The 16,405-nt window shown below is 36.9% G+C and overlaps 2 protein-coding genes across 2 annotated transcripts; one reads left to right on the top strand and one right to left on the bottom strand.

Moving 5' to 3' along the window:
* The first annotated feature begins 10,454 nt into the window (after positions 1–10,454).
* LOC113281725 (urease accessory protein G-like) lies at positions 10,455–12,922 on the top strand. Its single transcript, XM_026530537.1, has 5 exons — positions 10,455–10,612; positions 10,769–10,967; positions 11,362–11,483; positions 11,642–11,746; positions 12,165–12,922. The coding sequence occupies exons 1-5, from the start codon at positions 10,571–10,573 to the stop codon at positions 12,360–12,362; spliced, it is 666 nt and encodes a 221-aa protein (XP_026386322.1). The 5' UTR covers positions 10,455–10,570; the 3' UTR covers positions 12,363–12,922.
* Positions 12,893–15,843, bottom strand: LOC113281723. Its single transcript, XM_026530535.1, has 4 exons — positions 15,708–15,843; positions 14,299–14,751; positions 13,990–14,215; positions 12,893–13,906 (listed from the first exon to the last, which is right to left on the bottom strand). The coding sequence occupies exons 2-4, from the start codon at positions 14,740–14,742 to the stop codon at positions 13,386–13,388; spliced, it is 1,191 nt and encodes a 396-aa protein (XP_026386320.1). The 5' UTR covers positions 14,743–14,751; positions 15,708–15,843; the 3' UTR covers positions 12,893–13,385.
* Positions 15,844–16,405: the final 562 nt, after the last annotated feature.

Raw genomic sequence — 16,405 nt, 5'->3', positions numbered from 1 at the left:
GCAGGTAACCTCATTGGGACGACAGGACATCTAGGACACTCAGGTGTTGGAGGGGCAACATGAGGAGCATACCTAGCTTTCAGATGGGCCACAGAAATGCAGCACACCAACGTAGAAATACAAGCTGATTCTATGGAGATCTTGGTCCGCTTCAAATTGTTATACCACAATGCTGTTAAAGGAAGATTTAATACACTATGTATGCTAGAGAGGATGATAACATTTCCAAAATTAGGCATGTTAATTTCATTTTGATTAGTATGAAAACTATTGATAGAACCCAGAACCTGGAAACTTTTGATGTTTCTCTTGTTTGTAAGAACAATGTTGGCAGGACTAGTGTCAACAGTCCTCCAACTAATTTGTACTTGCCTTAGGCTTCTTCTGGTCTAAGTTTTTCTATAAAAAAAAAGTGTCTCCCGACATTAGGGCCAACATTTTGTTTATCCGCATATTCTATCAAATTAAATTAAATTAAGTTATTTGCTTGTTCCATTGGATTCACCCTAAAGGAAATCACAGAATCACTCTCTGACTGAGGAGCTAAGTTCAAATATAAAAATTCGTTAGACCAAGCACTATGGGAGGCCTCATACCTTCCCTATCCCTCAATTTCCCTCAAAAAACAGAAAACCCAAGTGTTATGGTCTCCCATATCCCTACTCATGTAGGGATATCCCTCACTTTCCCTACATAGAGGATCACATATGATCCGCCTTGTAGGAAAGGGAAATCATACGGCTACTCAGTACCCGTATTTATTTACGCTTTACGGCTACTCAGTAGCCGTATTACCGTTGATACGGCTACTGAGTAGCCGTATCAGTAAAAACATTTGTTTGACGGTTTTTGGTTTACACCTCTCTCACACCCGAACCTAGCCATCCGTCGTTAATAACGGCTCTATCTTCTCCACCGTCGGGTCCCAACGGTTATTGTTTCAAAATCCTCTATAAATACCACTCTAAATCTCCACTCAAATCACACCAAATCAATTGATTTTTTATATCTTCTTCTTTACATAAATTGATCTCTTATTTCTCTTCTTCTTACTACACTTCTTTGATTTTTATATTTATCTTCTAGTACCCAAGAATTTATATTTTAGTTTGATTCAAAATGGTTAATAATTTTGTTCTAAGGGAAGAGATTGATCTTACTGCTGCCTTTATTTATGTTAGTATGGATGAAATTGTGGGTTCGGCACAAAAAACCTCTATGTTTTGGATACGTATTCACCAAATATTTGTCCAACGCAACGGCAATCCTAATGGAAGAGATTGGTCAGCCTTAAAAACCAAGATGAAAGGTATAAAAAAAGATGTCAGAGAATTCGTTTCCATTCTTAACGTTATATATCGGCAAACCAAAAGCGGTGCGAGCCACGAAGATTTGGTAAGTTCTATTATTGTTGTTAAGATTTCCATATACTTGGTGATGTTTTTAATAAACAAAACTTTTCAGACAAAAGAAGGTCGGGAGCAATTTCAGTTTCAAACAGGACAACCATTCAAGTATGATGCATATTATGAAATTTTTAGAGAAAAGGTCCCTGGATTTAATTATGAACTCATTGTGAGCCAAAACAGTGACTTGTTTAATAATCATCGTGACTTTGTGTCAGTCGAAGATGGTAATGAAGTTCTTCCTAATGGATAGACTCGTTGGAATTACAAGTATAATGCACGTCCTATAGGAACAAAAAAGGCCAAAATGCAAGCTAGAGAAGGATCGTGAGCAAGGTATATTTAGAGAAGGTAATGAGGGAACATCTTCGGTTAAGATGGAAGAAGATATGATCTATCAACAAAGTGCTAGTATTTTGGAGTATCTTAAGGAAACAAGATCAATGAAGGAAAAAATGAGAGTGGAAAAAGAATCCCAATACCAAACAATTTGGAACTATACTCAACAACCGAGTTATGAAATGGAAGAACAACTTAATTTGCAAAAGATTCAACAACAGACTAATCAAATGCATCAACAACAAAAGAATTTAGATCAAGACAATGCAATAATGTCTATGGACCTTAGTCGGTTACCTCCCAACCAAAAAAGATATTATCGACGCAAGCAAAAGGAGATCTTGAAGGGGATGAATATAATCAACTTTGAAGATTCAGAAGATGACGATGTAATCCATCTCTAGTTGTTTTATCTTTTATTGAGTTTAGTTTTAAATTTCTAATCTAGGTTTAAATTAAAAGTATTGTCCTAAATTTGTAGTTAGTATTGTTGTTATCTCAATTTAAAAAGTGTTGTCTAAATTAATTTAAATTGTTGTTTGAATTAATATAAGGTTTGAATATATTGTAATGAAACAATTTTTGAATGTGTTGTAACAAAACGGTTTCATATTCAAATAAATAACTTCATTATCACTTCATTAAACTAATGTTCATTAATAACGTAAAAAAATAAATTGAAATAGATCATTCGATCAAAAGCGTTTATCGCTCTGCCATCCTTTCTTAACATAGTGTACGATAGGTCTGATAACATTACATGTTATTATTTTTTTTGGTGTGAGATTCAACGATCAATGCCGTTTCGATATGATAAAATTGTTCTCCTCTCCAGGCTTTATATTCCTCTTGTGCAGCGGACCTGTCCCTTTTGTACTTATGGAGAAACTCATTGTACTTGATGCATAATTTCCTAACATGATTTTTCCTTGAACAAATATGGGATGGTTCATAATCAAAGCGTGGTTGTTTTCCCGTCGGTTTAACGAAAGGACCCCAACCAACATTAACCCAAAATACAGTTTAATCATTAGGAACTTCTGGAAAATTATCCTTGAGAAGGTAAAAGTTTCTAATCCATTTCGTCTCTTCTTCAACATCCTTTAACCTTTCCCTCAGTTGCATTTGTTCTTGACCTCGTTTCTGTGCCTTGAGCTTTTCTTCGTATTTTGTCGCAGCCGATGATGAATCTTTGTTTTTTTTTGTGGAATTTCGTTTGCTTAACACTTCATCAACCGCATTAATAAATTTGGTAGGTGATGATGACGTTGTTGCTTTTGTAGTAGCATGATCTCCTCTTTTGCATATCTCTTTTTCCATTGCAGCAATTGATTGGGTGGTTCGCTTGCATCTTCTAAGATTTCTTCGACTGAGTTGGTAGTTGCTGATTGATTTGCCATTGAATAGATGTTTAGGTTTGGTTTACACCTGAAAGATTTTTACTGCAGAGAAGAATGGGTAGATTGATGCTGGAAAGAAGAATGGGTTATCTTCCTTATATAGGAATCGTTCCCAACGGCTTTATTTCTTAGAACTCGTGTCCAACGACTCTATTTCTTAGAACTCGTGTACAACAGCTATATATTTCTTTCTATAAATATAGAACATTTTTTCTAACCAACATAAATCTTAATTCATTCACAAATATAAACGTCAATCATGTATTCTAACAGTTCGAGTAGAAATTGAAAACAAATAGTATGTGTGAAATCGAAAGAGGTTTGTCCATGTTGTTTCATGTATAATCATAGTCTGCTTCAATGCCCATGGCTATATACAAAATGTCCCCAACGTGGTTGCACTGGAACAAGGAAGGTAAAAGAGTCGATACCGGAGAAGATAGGGTATTTGGAATATGAGTATGCTAAATGTCCGGGAGAAGCACAATGTTTGGAGGATGCAACGAAAGATGCAATAAAACAAGAAAAAATTGACGACCTCTGCAAGAACTTCAAACTAAAAAGAAAGGTGGAGTTTGAACGCAACAAGGGGATTCCTTGTAAAACTGAGGGTTGTAATTTCTTTATGGAAATACACCGGTCAAGTGCAAAGAAAACATATAGAAAACGTTATTGGAAATGCCTTGTATGTGAAACGGTGGCATGGGCTGAATAAATGTTGTTATTTTTTAGTTTGATCAAGAGTTTGAATATCAATTGTTTTTTTTTATAATTAGTATGTGTTGTTGTAAAAGTTTAAATGTGATGAACATGATGTAATGTGCTTCTACAATAAATAATAATAGTTCTTTTCGTATTCATATGATTAACGATTACATTCAGCACGTGCAACCATCATTTAAACCAATAGGCGACCCTATTGGACGAATTATGTCTCGTGAGGGTTTACAGAGAGATATACCCACAAAACCTATAATTATTTAAAGTCTTTACTCTTCATCTGATGATTCAGAGGATGAATCTTCAAAGGGGAAGGGTTATACTCTGAGAAACCGTTTTTCAAAATCGCATAGCAGTTAAAAAATGTAAAAGGTTTCCCCCTTCTTTTTTTCGTAACTCTCCAAAGCAAAATGCTCCTACAAAAAAATAAACAATATCAATTTACAATTAAATTATTCAACAATTCAGTACACATACACAAAAAATTGTTGGATAGGTAACATGTAAGTTTCTTACAATTTCTGAAGGTACTGCTGCCCTCCATAAATATAAGGATCTCTGTGTCGATACATATACTTTCACGTTTGAAGTGATAACGTTTAACCTTCTTTTCAGATACTTAACTTTTCTTTCATTAGGATTCCCGTTATGTATAGTCAACCTTTGCAGCAACTACTCTAAAAGATTTGTGTTATTTAGTTGTTCATCTTCTTGTTCATTCTCTAGATGAACATCATCCCATAAACTAACTATCAATTCGTCATCCTCCGGAGTTAAACCCACCATAATTAAGAAGGAAGAGTGTTGTAGATAATAACTTAGACGAAAATAAGTGTTTATTTTTGAAGATGGAGAAGAGAAGAGAGTTGGTCGAACTAATGTGTTCATTGGTAAACAATATGTGAATCCTTTATACATGGTCAGTATACATATCCATACACTGTACAAAGAGATTTCACGGATAAGTATACTAATCTATATACTGTACAAAAAGATTTCACGGATATGTATACATATCCATATACTATACAAGGAGATTTGGATGATTTAAACCATATGCCATCAAATATAAACGTATTCATTTGCATACATAAATGAAGCCCAAAAAACATTTAAAGTCTGATATTACATATGCATGTAACATTCGAAATCTTAAAACACAACAGTGAAATACATCCCATGCCTCAACATCAGCATCATCATACATATCCGCATCATCGTACGCAACATCATCGTCACCGTCTGAATCCTCATCATCATAGTCCTCCTCATCATTATCGTCCTCATCATCGTCATAATCCTCCTCATCGCCAGAATCATCATCGTTATCTCCATCATGTTCATATTCGTCTCCCACATGTCCATATCCATATACATGTTCAGCTACATGTTTAAAGTCATCCGGTATTTGATCATTGTAATCTCCATAATAATCAAACGCTTCATCTTCGTTTTGACCAGGAACTACTTCTTCTTCTAAGTTTGTATCTTCATAATCTCCTTCTAATGATGAAAGTACCCCATATATGAACCCTCCAAACTAGACAAGTGCCCTGCCTGGCCTCCTCTACCAGGACGCGTAGTAATGTGCTTCACAAGATCATTTCTTAGTTGTAGATGTATTTCTAGGTTTTTCAGAGATGACATAAATACACGACCATTATTGGTAGGTTCTGGAAGCGGAACAGGAACAACTCTACCCCGATCCGTATCCCGACGTTCATGCTCGATAATCATGTTCTGTAAAATAAGACAACATTTCATAATTAGGTTCAAGTCAGATTAGTGCCAATACTTACATGGGGATCCGACAATTCTGAATTTACCCTGAAGCACTCCAAAAGCACGCTCGACATCCTTTCTTTTAGCCATTTGATACTTGTTAAATCTCACATACTCGGGAATTTCCAATGTCTGACTAAAAGCTTGTACAATTGTAGTCAACTTTGGATAGATACCATCGGCTAAGAAATAACCTATATGGTATCAGTGACCATTGATGACATAATTGCATGGAGGTGCTACACCCTTTAACATGTTATCAAAAAGGGGTGAGTGTGCCAACACATTCAAATCGTTGTTTGATCCGGGCATTCCGAAAAAAGCATGCGAAAACCACAAATCATATGATTCCATCGCCTCTAATACCAAACTACTATGTTTTTCTTTACCCCGGTAAGTTCCTTGCCAAGCTACCGGACAATTCTTCCATGGCCATTGCATACAATCAACATTACCAAGCATTTCAGGAAAGCCTCGTTTCGCATTCTCAGCTAGCAACCTCTGAACATCTTCAGGAGTGGGTTCACGCAAATATCTTTCTCCAAAATTCATGCAAATGGTGTGGCAAAATCTTTTTAGATACATGTAGATTATAGTTGCACTCATACGAGTGTAATCATCAACACTATCAGCAGCCGTACTTTTGCATAAACATTTCATCACGACAACTAGTTTCATATACGGAGAATGACCCATAGTACCGGTTGCATCTGGACGTTGGTGCCATTCTGGATCAACTTCAAGCAATTTTCCTAACAATTTCTCGAATAAGTCTTCCCTCATGCTTAGACGTTGTTTGAATTGTCTTGAGGTATAAGCAGTTCCAGGCGTAAAATAATCATTCATCATTTTGGCATCATGCCACAATCGATCACGCGTTATTACACTACGTGTCTGTACCTCCCTAGGTACCGGTTGTCTAATAATACGCAATCGTTCATCCAAACATAGTTGTGTAAACATTAGCAAAGCTTTATCTTCTTCATCACTAGATCTATCCAAATAAATTCCATATTTAGCTCTCATATAAGCACACATTAGATTCATTATATACCTTTGCAAACAACAAACACGGTATCAATTTGTGTATACCATAGTAGTTTACCAACATTTCATTCAACATAAATCAAGACACACAACAATTAATCATGTTTTTTCACTAAATATGTGTTCTATATATTATTGAATTGCATACTACAAACCTAACCAACCTACAAACAACAATTTCATCAAAATCAAAATTAAATTCCATTCAAACCCTAAAATTAGAATCACTCACTTATATGATTTTTTGGATAAAATTCGAAATTGAAGAATGGATTTGTTTCACCTTGAAGTAATGATGAAACCCTTTTAGTTTAAGCCAACGAATCGCAATGAATCAATAGAAATATGAAAGGGGATAAAAGGGGTTTGAATGGGTTTAGAGAGGACGAAAAACTAGGGAAGAAGAAGAAATGGGAGAGCCCGAGCCGGTTTCTGATGCCTTAAACCTAGAGTTGCACATGAGCCGGTACAGTCCGGTTTTCTATTGGAACCGGTACCTGTACCTGGAGTTGACTGGTTCCTCATTTTGAGAACCTGTACTTGTACCTGGACTTGTACCTGTAAGACCCGTCCGGTTCCAGTCCGGTACCGGTTTTTTTCCTGAATTTTGAAACACACAGTAACAGGCTAACAGCCAGACTAACATCAAACTCAACATATTAAAAATTGACTGTTCAAAGTTTAACATTACAACTTAAGTTCAAAATAAACAAAGGTTTAAAACAACATCACACACTTAAGTTCAAAGTTCAACATTATAAAATAGTACTAAAAATAATTTGTCCATAAGTCTGCGATAAGAAATGAAATGCAATCATCTTGCAAAGCATCCAATATAACTACAACAGGCAACAAAAAAGGATGGGGGACTTCTCAAACAATGGCACTGGCTGCACTGACATGGAGTTTACTTCAAGCTTTTAACAGAGAATCCCATATGGATGCAACATGCAACAAAAAAGTAAAACAAAAAAGTAAGTATCAAATTACCAATACAAGAAAACTTGAAAAGTAAGTACTCATAAATACAAGAAAAACTAATATATTACCTTCCTCATCTTCAACATCATCATCATATATATAATCACATAGAAGATCAAGAGCAATTGGCTTTTGAAGAAAGCTTTGTGTACAGAGCAATGCCTCAACTGTCCTTGTAGACAAAGAAGTTGTCCATGGAGTCAGCACGCGCTTCCCGGTGCTAAAAGATGATTCAGAGGCCACTGAAGACACATGCATGGCTAATATATCTCTTGCCATGTATGAAAGTATTTTATACCTGCTTGCATTAGCCTGCCACCAAGTCAATATGTCAAACTGGTCAGGTTGACCTATTTCACGCATTCCACCATCAATCACATCTGTCAAATACCTATAGAGCTCAGTTGTTCTTGCCTCTTCAACACAACTTGGGTTGTCCCAATACCGTTTCCTCCTTGATTGAATTCTAGCAAACATACCTTGAGATTGCACACTAACTGGATTGGCAACAGTATGGGCATCACTACTTGACCCCTCTTCATGAACTGAATACAAGGACTTATAATCTTCAAAGAGTTCCTGAAATTCTAATTTCACCTTTCAGTTGTACTTGTTGGTGTGGGTTCAGCTCCATTTGTGTGAGATGCAGCTTGAGAGGATGATCCAACTTTTGTTTGTTGAGTTGTAGTTGGAGTTGGAGTTGAACTTGCTGGTGTAGTCATCTAACAAATATTACACAGAAACACAATGTAAGACAAAGAGAGTGATGCTCAACACTAAAAGAGGGATATGCTATCAAGTATCAACAGATTAGAACAATTTCTTTTGGTCTTATACTAATGCTATTATTGGAATCATCTGGTGCTTTGCGCTTCCCCATTTAGCACCTCAAAGGCCTGCAAGAGAACATATGCAGCATATCAGGAGTGGGTATGAAAGAACTAGCACAGGCTTTTTGTAAATCACTATAACTTCTTCTAAAGATCAAATATGTCTCTCTCTTTCTAAATCAAAAATACAACACAGTAAATTAAACATATAAATCAAAGGATTCAAATATATCAAAACCAAAGAAATAACAGAATGTGATTCAAAATTCTGTATTAAAGGATTTCTAATTCTCAAAAAATTTAACGTTATTAACTTCTACGAACTAATCAATCACAGTCACAAGATTCAAATTCAGTTAGGGTTTCATCATCCTTGTTAATTCTTTCATTCAAACTACGTAATTGCCGAAACCATAAGAAACCCAGAAAAGATCTATCACTTTAAAAAGAAATCAGTAAAAAATAATCCAAGATTCAGTAGAAAAACATGGAAAGAACATTTCTAATGACCATATTATGTAAACAAAGAGAACCAAAATTGAGATTCAAGCCAGGACTAATCTTGAATCTGTGGGGGAGTGAAGATTGATACCTATGAACAAAGAGATTTGACGAACGGAGATTCGGAAGCCCTAATTTTAAACCCTAAGTGAGACTGCTGCTCTTCTCTTCAGAGTTCAGACAGAGAAAGAAAAAAGAAAAGAAAAATGAAATGGTCTCTCGAGTCTCGAAGATAGAATGATAGATAGATTAGACCTAGGAGGGACGGCTAGGATGTAATATCTTAAAAGATATCAACGGCTCTAATTTACCGGGACATTTGGTCCGGTACAGGCCGGGACTCCCCCAGAACCAATACCTGTACCGCGCTACTCCGAGTCTCTACTTTCAGAACCGGTACATGTACCGGCAACTCCGAGTCTGGTACGGTACAAGTCCGAGTTTTTCGGTTCCTGACAGGTACAAGTAAAATGGACCGGGTCTTGTGTAGCTCTGCTTAAACCTATAATACGACTACTGAGTAGCCGTATTGGTCAAGTCAACTGATTGACTGATACGGCTACTCAGTAGCCGTTTGACACTATTCATAGTGCTAGTGAGTAGCCGCATCATGTAGGGAAGGAAAAAGAGGGCACAATAGTGAGGTTGCCTTCGCCTTCTATCCCTTCACTACATGGGAGGGATAGGGAAGAGATACCCTCTCCATAATGCTTGGCCTTAGGGAGACAAAGAACGAATATGGTACTTATCAGCGAGTATCACAGATCAGTGAGATCACCACTTTCTCCCACACATCAAACTGACCAGTTAAAAACTCTCTGAAGGCGAAGAAAAGTCTCCAATGGCATCTGAAGATCATCAACATACCCATGACCACCATCACCATGATCATGACCATCATCATGCTGGTGATTCCTTTATGGGTAATGATGGAAAAGTTTACCATAGCCATGATGGATTGGCACCACACTCACATGAACCCATATACTCACCAGGCTTTTTCAGTAGAAGAGCTCCTCTTCTTTCCTCTAGAGATTTCAGAGAAAGAGCTTTTACTATAGGTATTGGTGGTCCTGTTGGTACTGGGTAAGTGAGTAATTTAGAGAAAATCGCATTTTTATATTGAAGTAGAAAATAGTAGTTTCGATCATTAAGTGGCTTCATTCTTCATTTCACTATAAGTCCACACGTAAGGAGTAAGTACATTCAGCTGAGCATACAAGAGTTATGAGTTTCTCGAGCAAAAAGAAAAGAAGAAGAAAGATGAGTCATGAGTCTTTTCACCGTTTATGTACTTGATGTAGACTACATTCTATCACCATGGTTGCGTAGGTTATAAAACATTCGTATGTCTCCCTTGAACATATCAATTAGACAGTTTGAACCTTCTCTTCCTCTCACCGCCACTCATTTCATTTGAAAAAATCTCTATGAATTTCAAAGTTTCGTGTTTTACTTTGGTACATTCGGACTTCCAAATTTACCAATCAGATAAATTCTTAATTAGTGAGATGAAATCCATAGTTTCCCTGTTAATTCATTTATGTGTAATTTATGCTAACAAATGAACTTTATAAGACAAGAGGCAACACCTTATTGCCGTCTGGTGATTGACACACGGCTTTGTACTTTATATGTCTATCTCTATCTTATTTTGGGTTTTCGCCTATTAATTCAGAACTCTACTGGACTCTTTTAACACTGCATCATTTTTTGTTTTTAAGGGCCTTGCGTCATCTTTTTTTTCGTTTTATCTTTTCAGGTGACAAACGATATATTTACGAAAGAGGATGGTGAGTTCCTCGTGAAGCATGGAGCACTTCCAGAGGAAAGAATAGCTGTGGAAACCGGAGGCTGTCCACATGCCGCAATCCGGGAAGATATTAGTATCAATTTAGGTCCTCTGGAAGAGCTATCCAACTTATACAAAGCTGATATTCTTCTTTGTGAATCTGGTGGAGGTATTTTCGGTTCTTTACTTTTGTGTAGAGATGAATAGTTTGCTATAAATGTCAAATGAGTTAGAAATTGATGACTGTTAATCTTGTATGTTCGAGATTCAATTTTGTTGTATGATAAAAAGCTTTAGCAAACAGGAGGCGCTGAACACTAGAATCTGTATGACTTCTAATGTAGTATTTTAGATAGGGAAAAACCCACAACTTGACAGGAAGTCGAAATTGAATACTGAATTTGTATAAACTTATGAGCAATGTAGATTTTTCTGGACTGCAAATAGAAAACACAGCTGAATTGTTTAGAGCTATCGCCTATCAGTAATTGTGTTTTTACAACCAACCTTGGTAAGCTGGTTTCTAATTCTAGTATTAATATCTTTGATTTGTGCGAATGCAGATAATTTAGCTGCTAATTTCAGCAGGGAGTTGGCTGACTTTATCATTTACATAATTGACGTGTCTGGAGGTGATAAGATTCCTAGAAAAGGTGGCCCAGGAATTACTCAAGCAGACCTCCTAGTATGGCCTCTGTTAAATCTTATGCTTACTACTTTTTGGTTATTGTTGCTGAATTCATGATTCATAGTCTTCAATCAATTCATATTAGTATGAGACCTTTAAAAGTCTTACATCGTCTTTTATTATGGTTTAACTGTAATGTTGTGTCTGTGTATTAGGTCATAAACAAGACTGATCTGGCTGCAGCAGTTGGAGCTGACCTGGCAGTCATGGAACGTGATGCTCTTCGGATGAGGGATGGAGGTCCCTTCGTATTTTCTCAGGTATATACATTTATTCTTCCCGTGGGGTGTCTATTAATTTAGTACTAGCTATATTGTACACGTCTCTTCCAGCTGTAAAATTCATGACAAAAACCTAATGATGAGTATATGTGTGATGGATATGGTGACTCTCTTTCATAAACTACATATTTGATAGAATATCCGCACGAGGTTCTATTGCTTTTCCCACAGAACTTGCTAAGATCATTCAAATCCAATAGTTGGAACCTCTAATCCCTAGCTAGAAGTTTATTTCATCTCTAACGCCATACAGAGAGGATGATCCATAGTTACCGCAGGTCATTCTACACCATAAATGAGCATTAACTGAAATTCATAAGCTGCCTTGTGATATCTTATTGCGCTTTGCTACTGGTTAGAAATCCACATTTAAGGTTTGAAGTGATATTTAATACAGGTGAAGCATGGTGTTGGTGTTGAGCAAATTGTGAACCACGTTTTACAAGCTTGGGAAGTAGCGACAGGGCAGAAGATCAAGTGTTTGTACCAGTACCACTTTTTAAGTTTGTACCAAACCCGTTGTATATCTAGCCATTTTGCAAACCTTGACAAAGTTTTGGGTCTTCGCCCAAGATTAATAATAAACTACGAATAAATAACCGGTTTGATTCATTGTTTTCTGCCTTGTTGTCTTTTTAACTATTTTAGTTTGATACACATCTGGAAGCTTTGAGCCTTAATGAAGTTTAGAGATGTTGTACAGCTCCTTCCTAACAGAGAAAACAAGACCACCAGATGTCTTGCACCCTCAATAGCTTGATCCAAAAAGAGCAGGCATTACGAGGATCACACCACACAAAAGGACCCACTAGTATCAGGCCATTAACATGGTTTTCCAGTGTCAAGGCAAGGTCAAGAGAAGTGATCAACCTGTTGGCCGTCAAGGAAAGTGATCAACCGGTCAGCTGTCGCATTCAGATGATCCACAACTGCCATATGCAAGTTGCAAGCCTAAGAGATGACAACTCTGTTAAACATTCTGCCATGTTAAACTTTCCGGCAACTTATTTACCTCAATTCAATGGCTGGAACCTATGTATATACCACAGCATTAGAATGTTCTACTTACATTTCTTCATTTGTCTCTAGGAATGGCGCTTGGTATATACTTGTAACCCAATATACTGAAAATGATTATCCTCTTCACTGTCCTTAGATGCATTGTCATTCATCAGTTGATCAATTTGAATTTAAGCTTCAGCTCCTAATATATTACAACAATCGTCTCATTACTGTCATAGGCAAGTTTTATACTAGTTATTTCCTACTGATACACAAAAACACACCATCCCCATATGTAACCTAATCCTCACTTCTACGAGAAACATGAACGAACAAAATAAGATTAGCAACCCTGTTTCTTTCAATTGGGATTGTTTTTCCCGAGATCTACTGAGTAAAGTCTGACCAATCTTTGATGTCAAATCTGCAGGAGTGCAAGTTGAGAAGAGGAGGAAACAGGCCACCTTGATATTGCCATAGCAATAGAAATACGCTGCCTATGATAGTATTTCTTGAGGTTTCCTGTGTTCCCAATATGAATTCACTCAAACAGGTTTCAAAAGATTATAGACCTGGCACAACCTTCCTTGTTTGTGGACCACTCAAACACCCAATTTTAATGATCGAACCTTAAATTCAATGAATCTCGTATGTGATCATTCCACATTTCAGCAGCAATAGAATCCCGCAACTCTGAAGCCATCTCTAACTCCACCTCACTGCAAGGGAAGTCTGATAAATAGCTGTCAGAAACATGTGCTACAGATTCTTTCTCAGCAAGTGTTGCTGTAGGCTCGGTGTGCTGCCATAGTGCATCTTCGCACATATTGAAAAGCCAATCTTCGCCTTTCTCCTTCCGAATATAATTATGTAAAATGCATGTTGCTATTACTAGCTTCACCTGAGTTTGTAATGGATAAAGTGGTGCCGCAGTTAAAATAGGGAATCGTGCTTTCCATATCTTAAATGTGCTTTCTATGGTGCTTCGCAATAATGAGTGCCGAAAATTAAATAACTCTTGAGCATTTTGGAGATCATCAGCACCTGAAAATTCACTCAGTTGGTAACGAACACCAGGATATGGAGCGATAAGACCAGGCGTGTTTCTATAGTCCTCATCAACCAGATAAAATTTGCCTACACAAAACAAATAAATAAGATGATATCTGGTAGAGAAAATAAACTGCAGTAGCATGTAAGAGATATATGACTAGACATACCTTCAGGAACACGAAGCTTGCTATGCCTTGTAAGTGCAGCATTAAGTACACATGAATCTGTTGCTGAGCCTTCCCAGCCAGCGAGAACATACTGAAACTGGGAACCAAAGGAACAAGCTGCCATAACATTCTGTGAAAGAACTCCATGCCTATTACGAAAAGGACCTTGCTCATCGACACCGACCATAACTGGAATATGCATCCCATCTACCACGCCTACACAATTCTAAGAAAAGATAGTGTGAAGTGAGACTCAATTAAGCTACAAAATGGATGGCCTTGACAAAAAAATTGGCATGTACCAGATACCTTGAAATAGGGATAGAATCGGGTATCTTCTACAATTTCTTGAGGGCACTCAGGATCTTGAGTATCAAAATAATCTGAAGAAAGTGACATAATTGCATTTAGCACATTGTTGAAATGGCGACTAATGGTTTCACCGGAATAACTAAACCGCTTCTGCACTGTTCGAATACGTTGGTTGTGGCCAATTGTATACAAGAGAATAGCTAATTTTTCCTCAACCTTGATCCTATTTGTGTGTCGCAATAGTCCTTTAGTTTGTAAAATGACACATAAATTGGAAAAGTGTTCTTTGGTCATACGAAAGTTCTCGCAAAAATTTGTGTTGTCGTGACCACTCAATACTTCTTCCACAAATTTCCTACCATTCGGTGCTAAAGGCTGAGATGATTCTTTCTCTATTTGGTCTAACAACAGAATATTTGCTTCATCATCGGAGACCTCCATTTCCTTTTTCTGCATACATAAACAAGAGAAGCATATAAGCCCTGATTGGTTGAACATCCATTCGCATCGTTAAACATCTTTCTTCTATACTTAAATGTCAAAACCCTTTATCATCATTTCCCTACTGAGTTACAGCTATTTTCATCAACCAACCAGACTAAAAACAACTACTTAGATTGGCTGCTATGTACACCTTCAAAACTTCCATACAACTGACACAAAAGAAAAAATTGCAACCACCACACCATGAAAACTCATATGCTATCACTGTTATACTACTCCAAACTAACATGAATAGTTCTTTTAAGCAGAACCCACGTCATTACAACAGGAAACATGGTCACATGGCAACTGATCTAAGCGAGTAGGCTGAAAGTGTGTCTTGTGCACGATAACACTAATATCAATCATCAAAACAAGTTATAGGGCAATTAACAGAAAAATAGAAATATAGAATGTAAGAGTGTCTAACTAGCAGCATTTATGAGGAAGTCAGTGATTGAAGAGAGCCTAGTTCGGGCATATGTCCTAATGGCAGTATTACTTGCTAATCAGAGATGTATAGTAAATGCAATTAACATGAAAACCCCACTACCTCTCCTAACCATTTCTACCAAAATCTCTGTAAAATTGTTTCACATTTTCATAAGAATTATCATCTTTATTTCTATTTATCTTATAGGAATCCAGAAAACATGAATTAAAACTTATTCCAGAATCAGCTAAAGTTATAAACATTGGTTACAGGACTGTGAAAAATTAGAACTTTTTAGGGTTGCTAGACACCGGTTACAGAATACAGAGGCAACAAGCAGCCAACAACATCCAATTAATTTCACTAAGGAAAAAGACGAGATCAACGCATTAATTAGAACACCATTAAAATTTCACGGGACAATAAAAAAAAAAAAGGAAAGAAAGAAAGAAAGAAAAAACTAAATTCAGTGATTAACGAAGTAACTAACCTTTAGCTCATAAAAACCATTCCAAGTTTCTCCCGAAAATCTTAGGGCTAGAGAGGAAGAAGTAGAAGCAACAGTTACTTTGGGAGGATATGACACTTGGGGAACTTTTGTTTTGAGTTGAGAGTCTTGAGACCTGATTCGGGGATTTAGCTTGAGCCTAACGATGAATAAAACGGAATATAGGTCACTATGAAGTGAAGGTGACCCTCAGGCCTCCTTGAGACATGGCTAAAATGCCAACTTGCCTAGCTCCGATGGGCTAACTGGCTCGTCCAGCATGGAAAGACAGTCTCTAATTGAACCGTTTTTTTTTTGGGCACCAACCATTTTTGATGGGACCATTATGTGATAAGAATATATATCCCACAGTTATAAGAGCATCTCCAATGCTAGGGGTGAAGGTCTTAAAAATACATGACACCTAGGATTTAAAAATTGTTCTCCTCTCCGGGCTTTATATGCTTATTGTGCATCGGACCTGTCCCTTTTGTACTTATGGAGAAACTCATTGTACTTGATGCATAATTTCCTAACATGATTTTTCCTTGAACAAATGTGGGATGGTTCATAATCAAAGTGTGGTTGTTTGCCCGTCGGTTTAACGAAAGGACCCCAACCAACATTAACCCAAAATACAGTTTGATCATTAGGATTTTCTGGAAAATTATCCTTGAGAAGGTAAAAGTTTTTAATCCATT

The sequence above is a fragment of the Papaver somniferum genome, chromosome 5 (assembly GCF_003573695.1).
Source record: "Papaver somniferum cultivar HN1 chromosome 5, ASM357369v1, whole genome shotgun sequence".
Lineage (NCBI taxonomy): Eukaryota > Viridiplantae > Streptophyta > Magnoliopsida > Ranunculales > Papaveraceae > Papaver > Papaver somniferum.
Note: the sequence above shows the minus strand (reverse complement) of the source record. Positions and strands in the feature narration are given on the sequence as shown.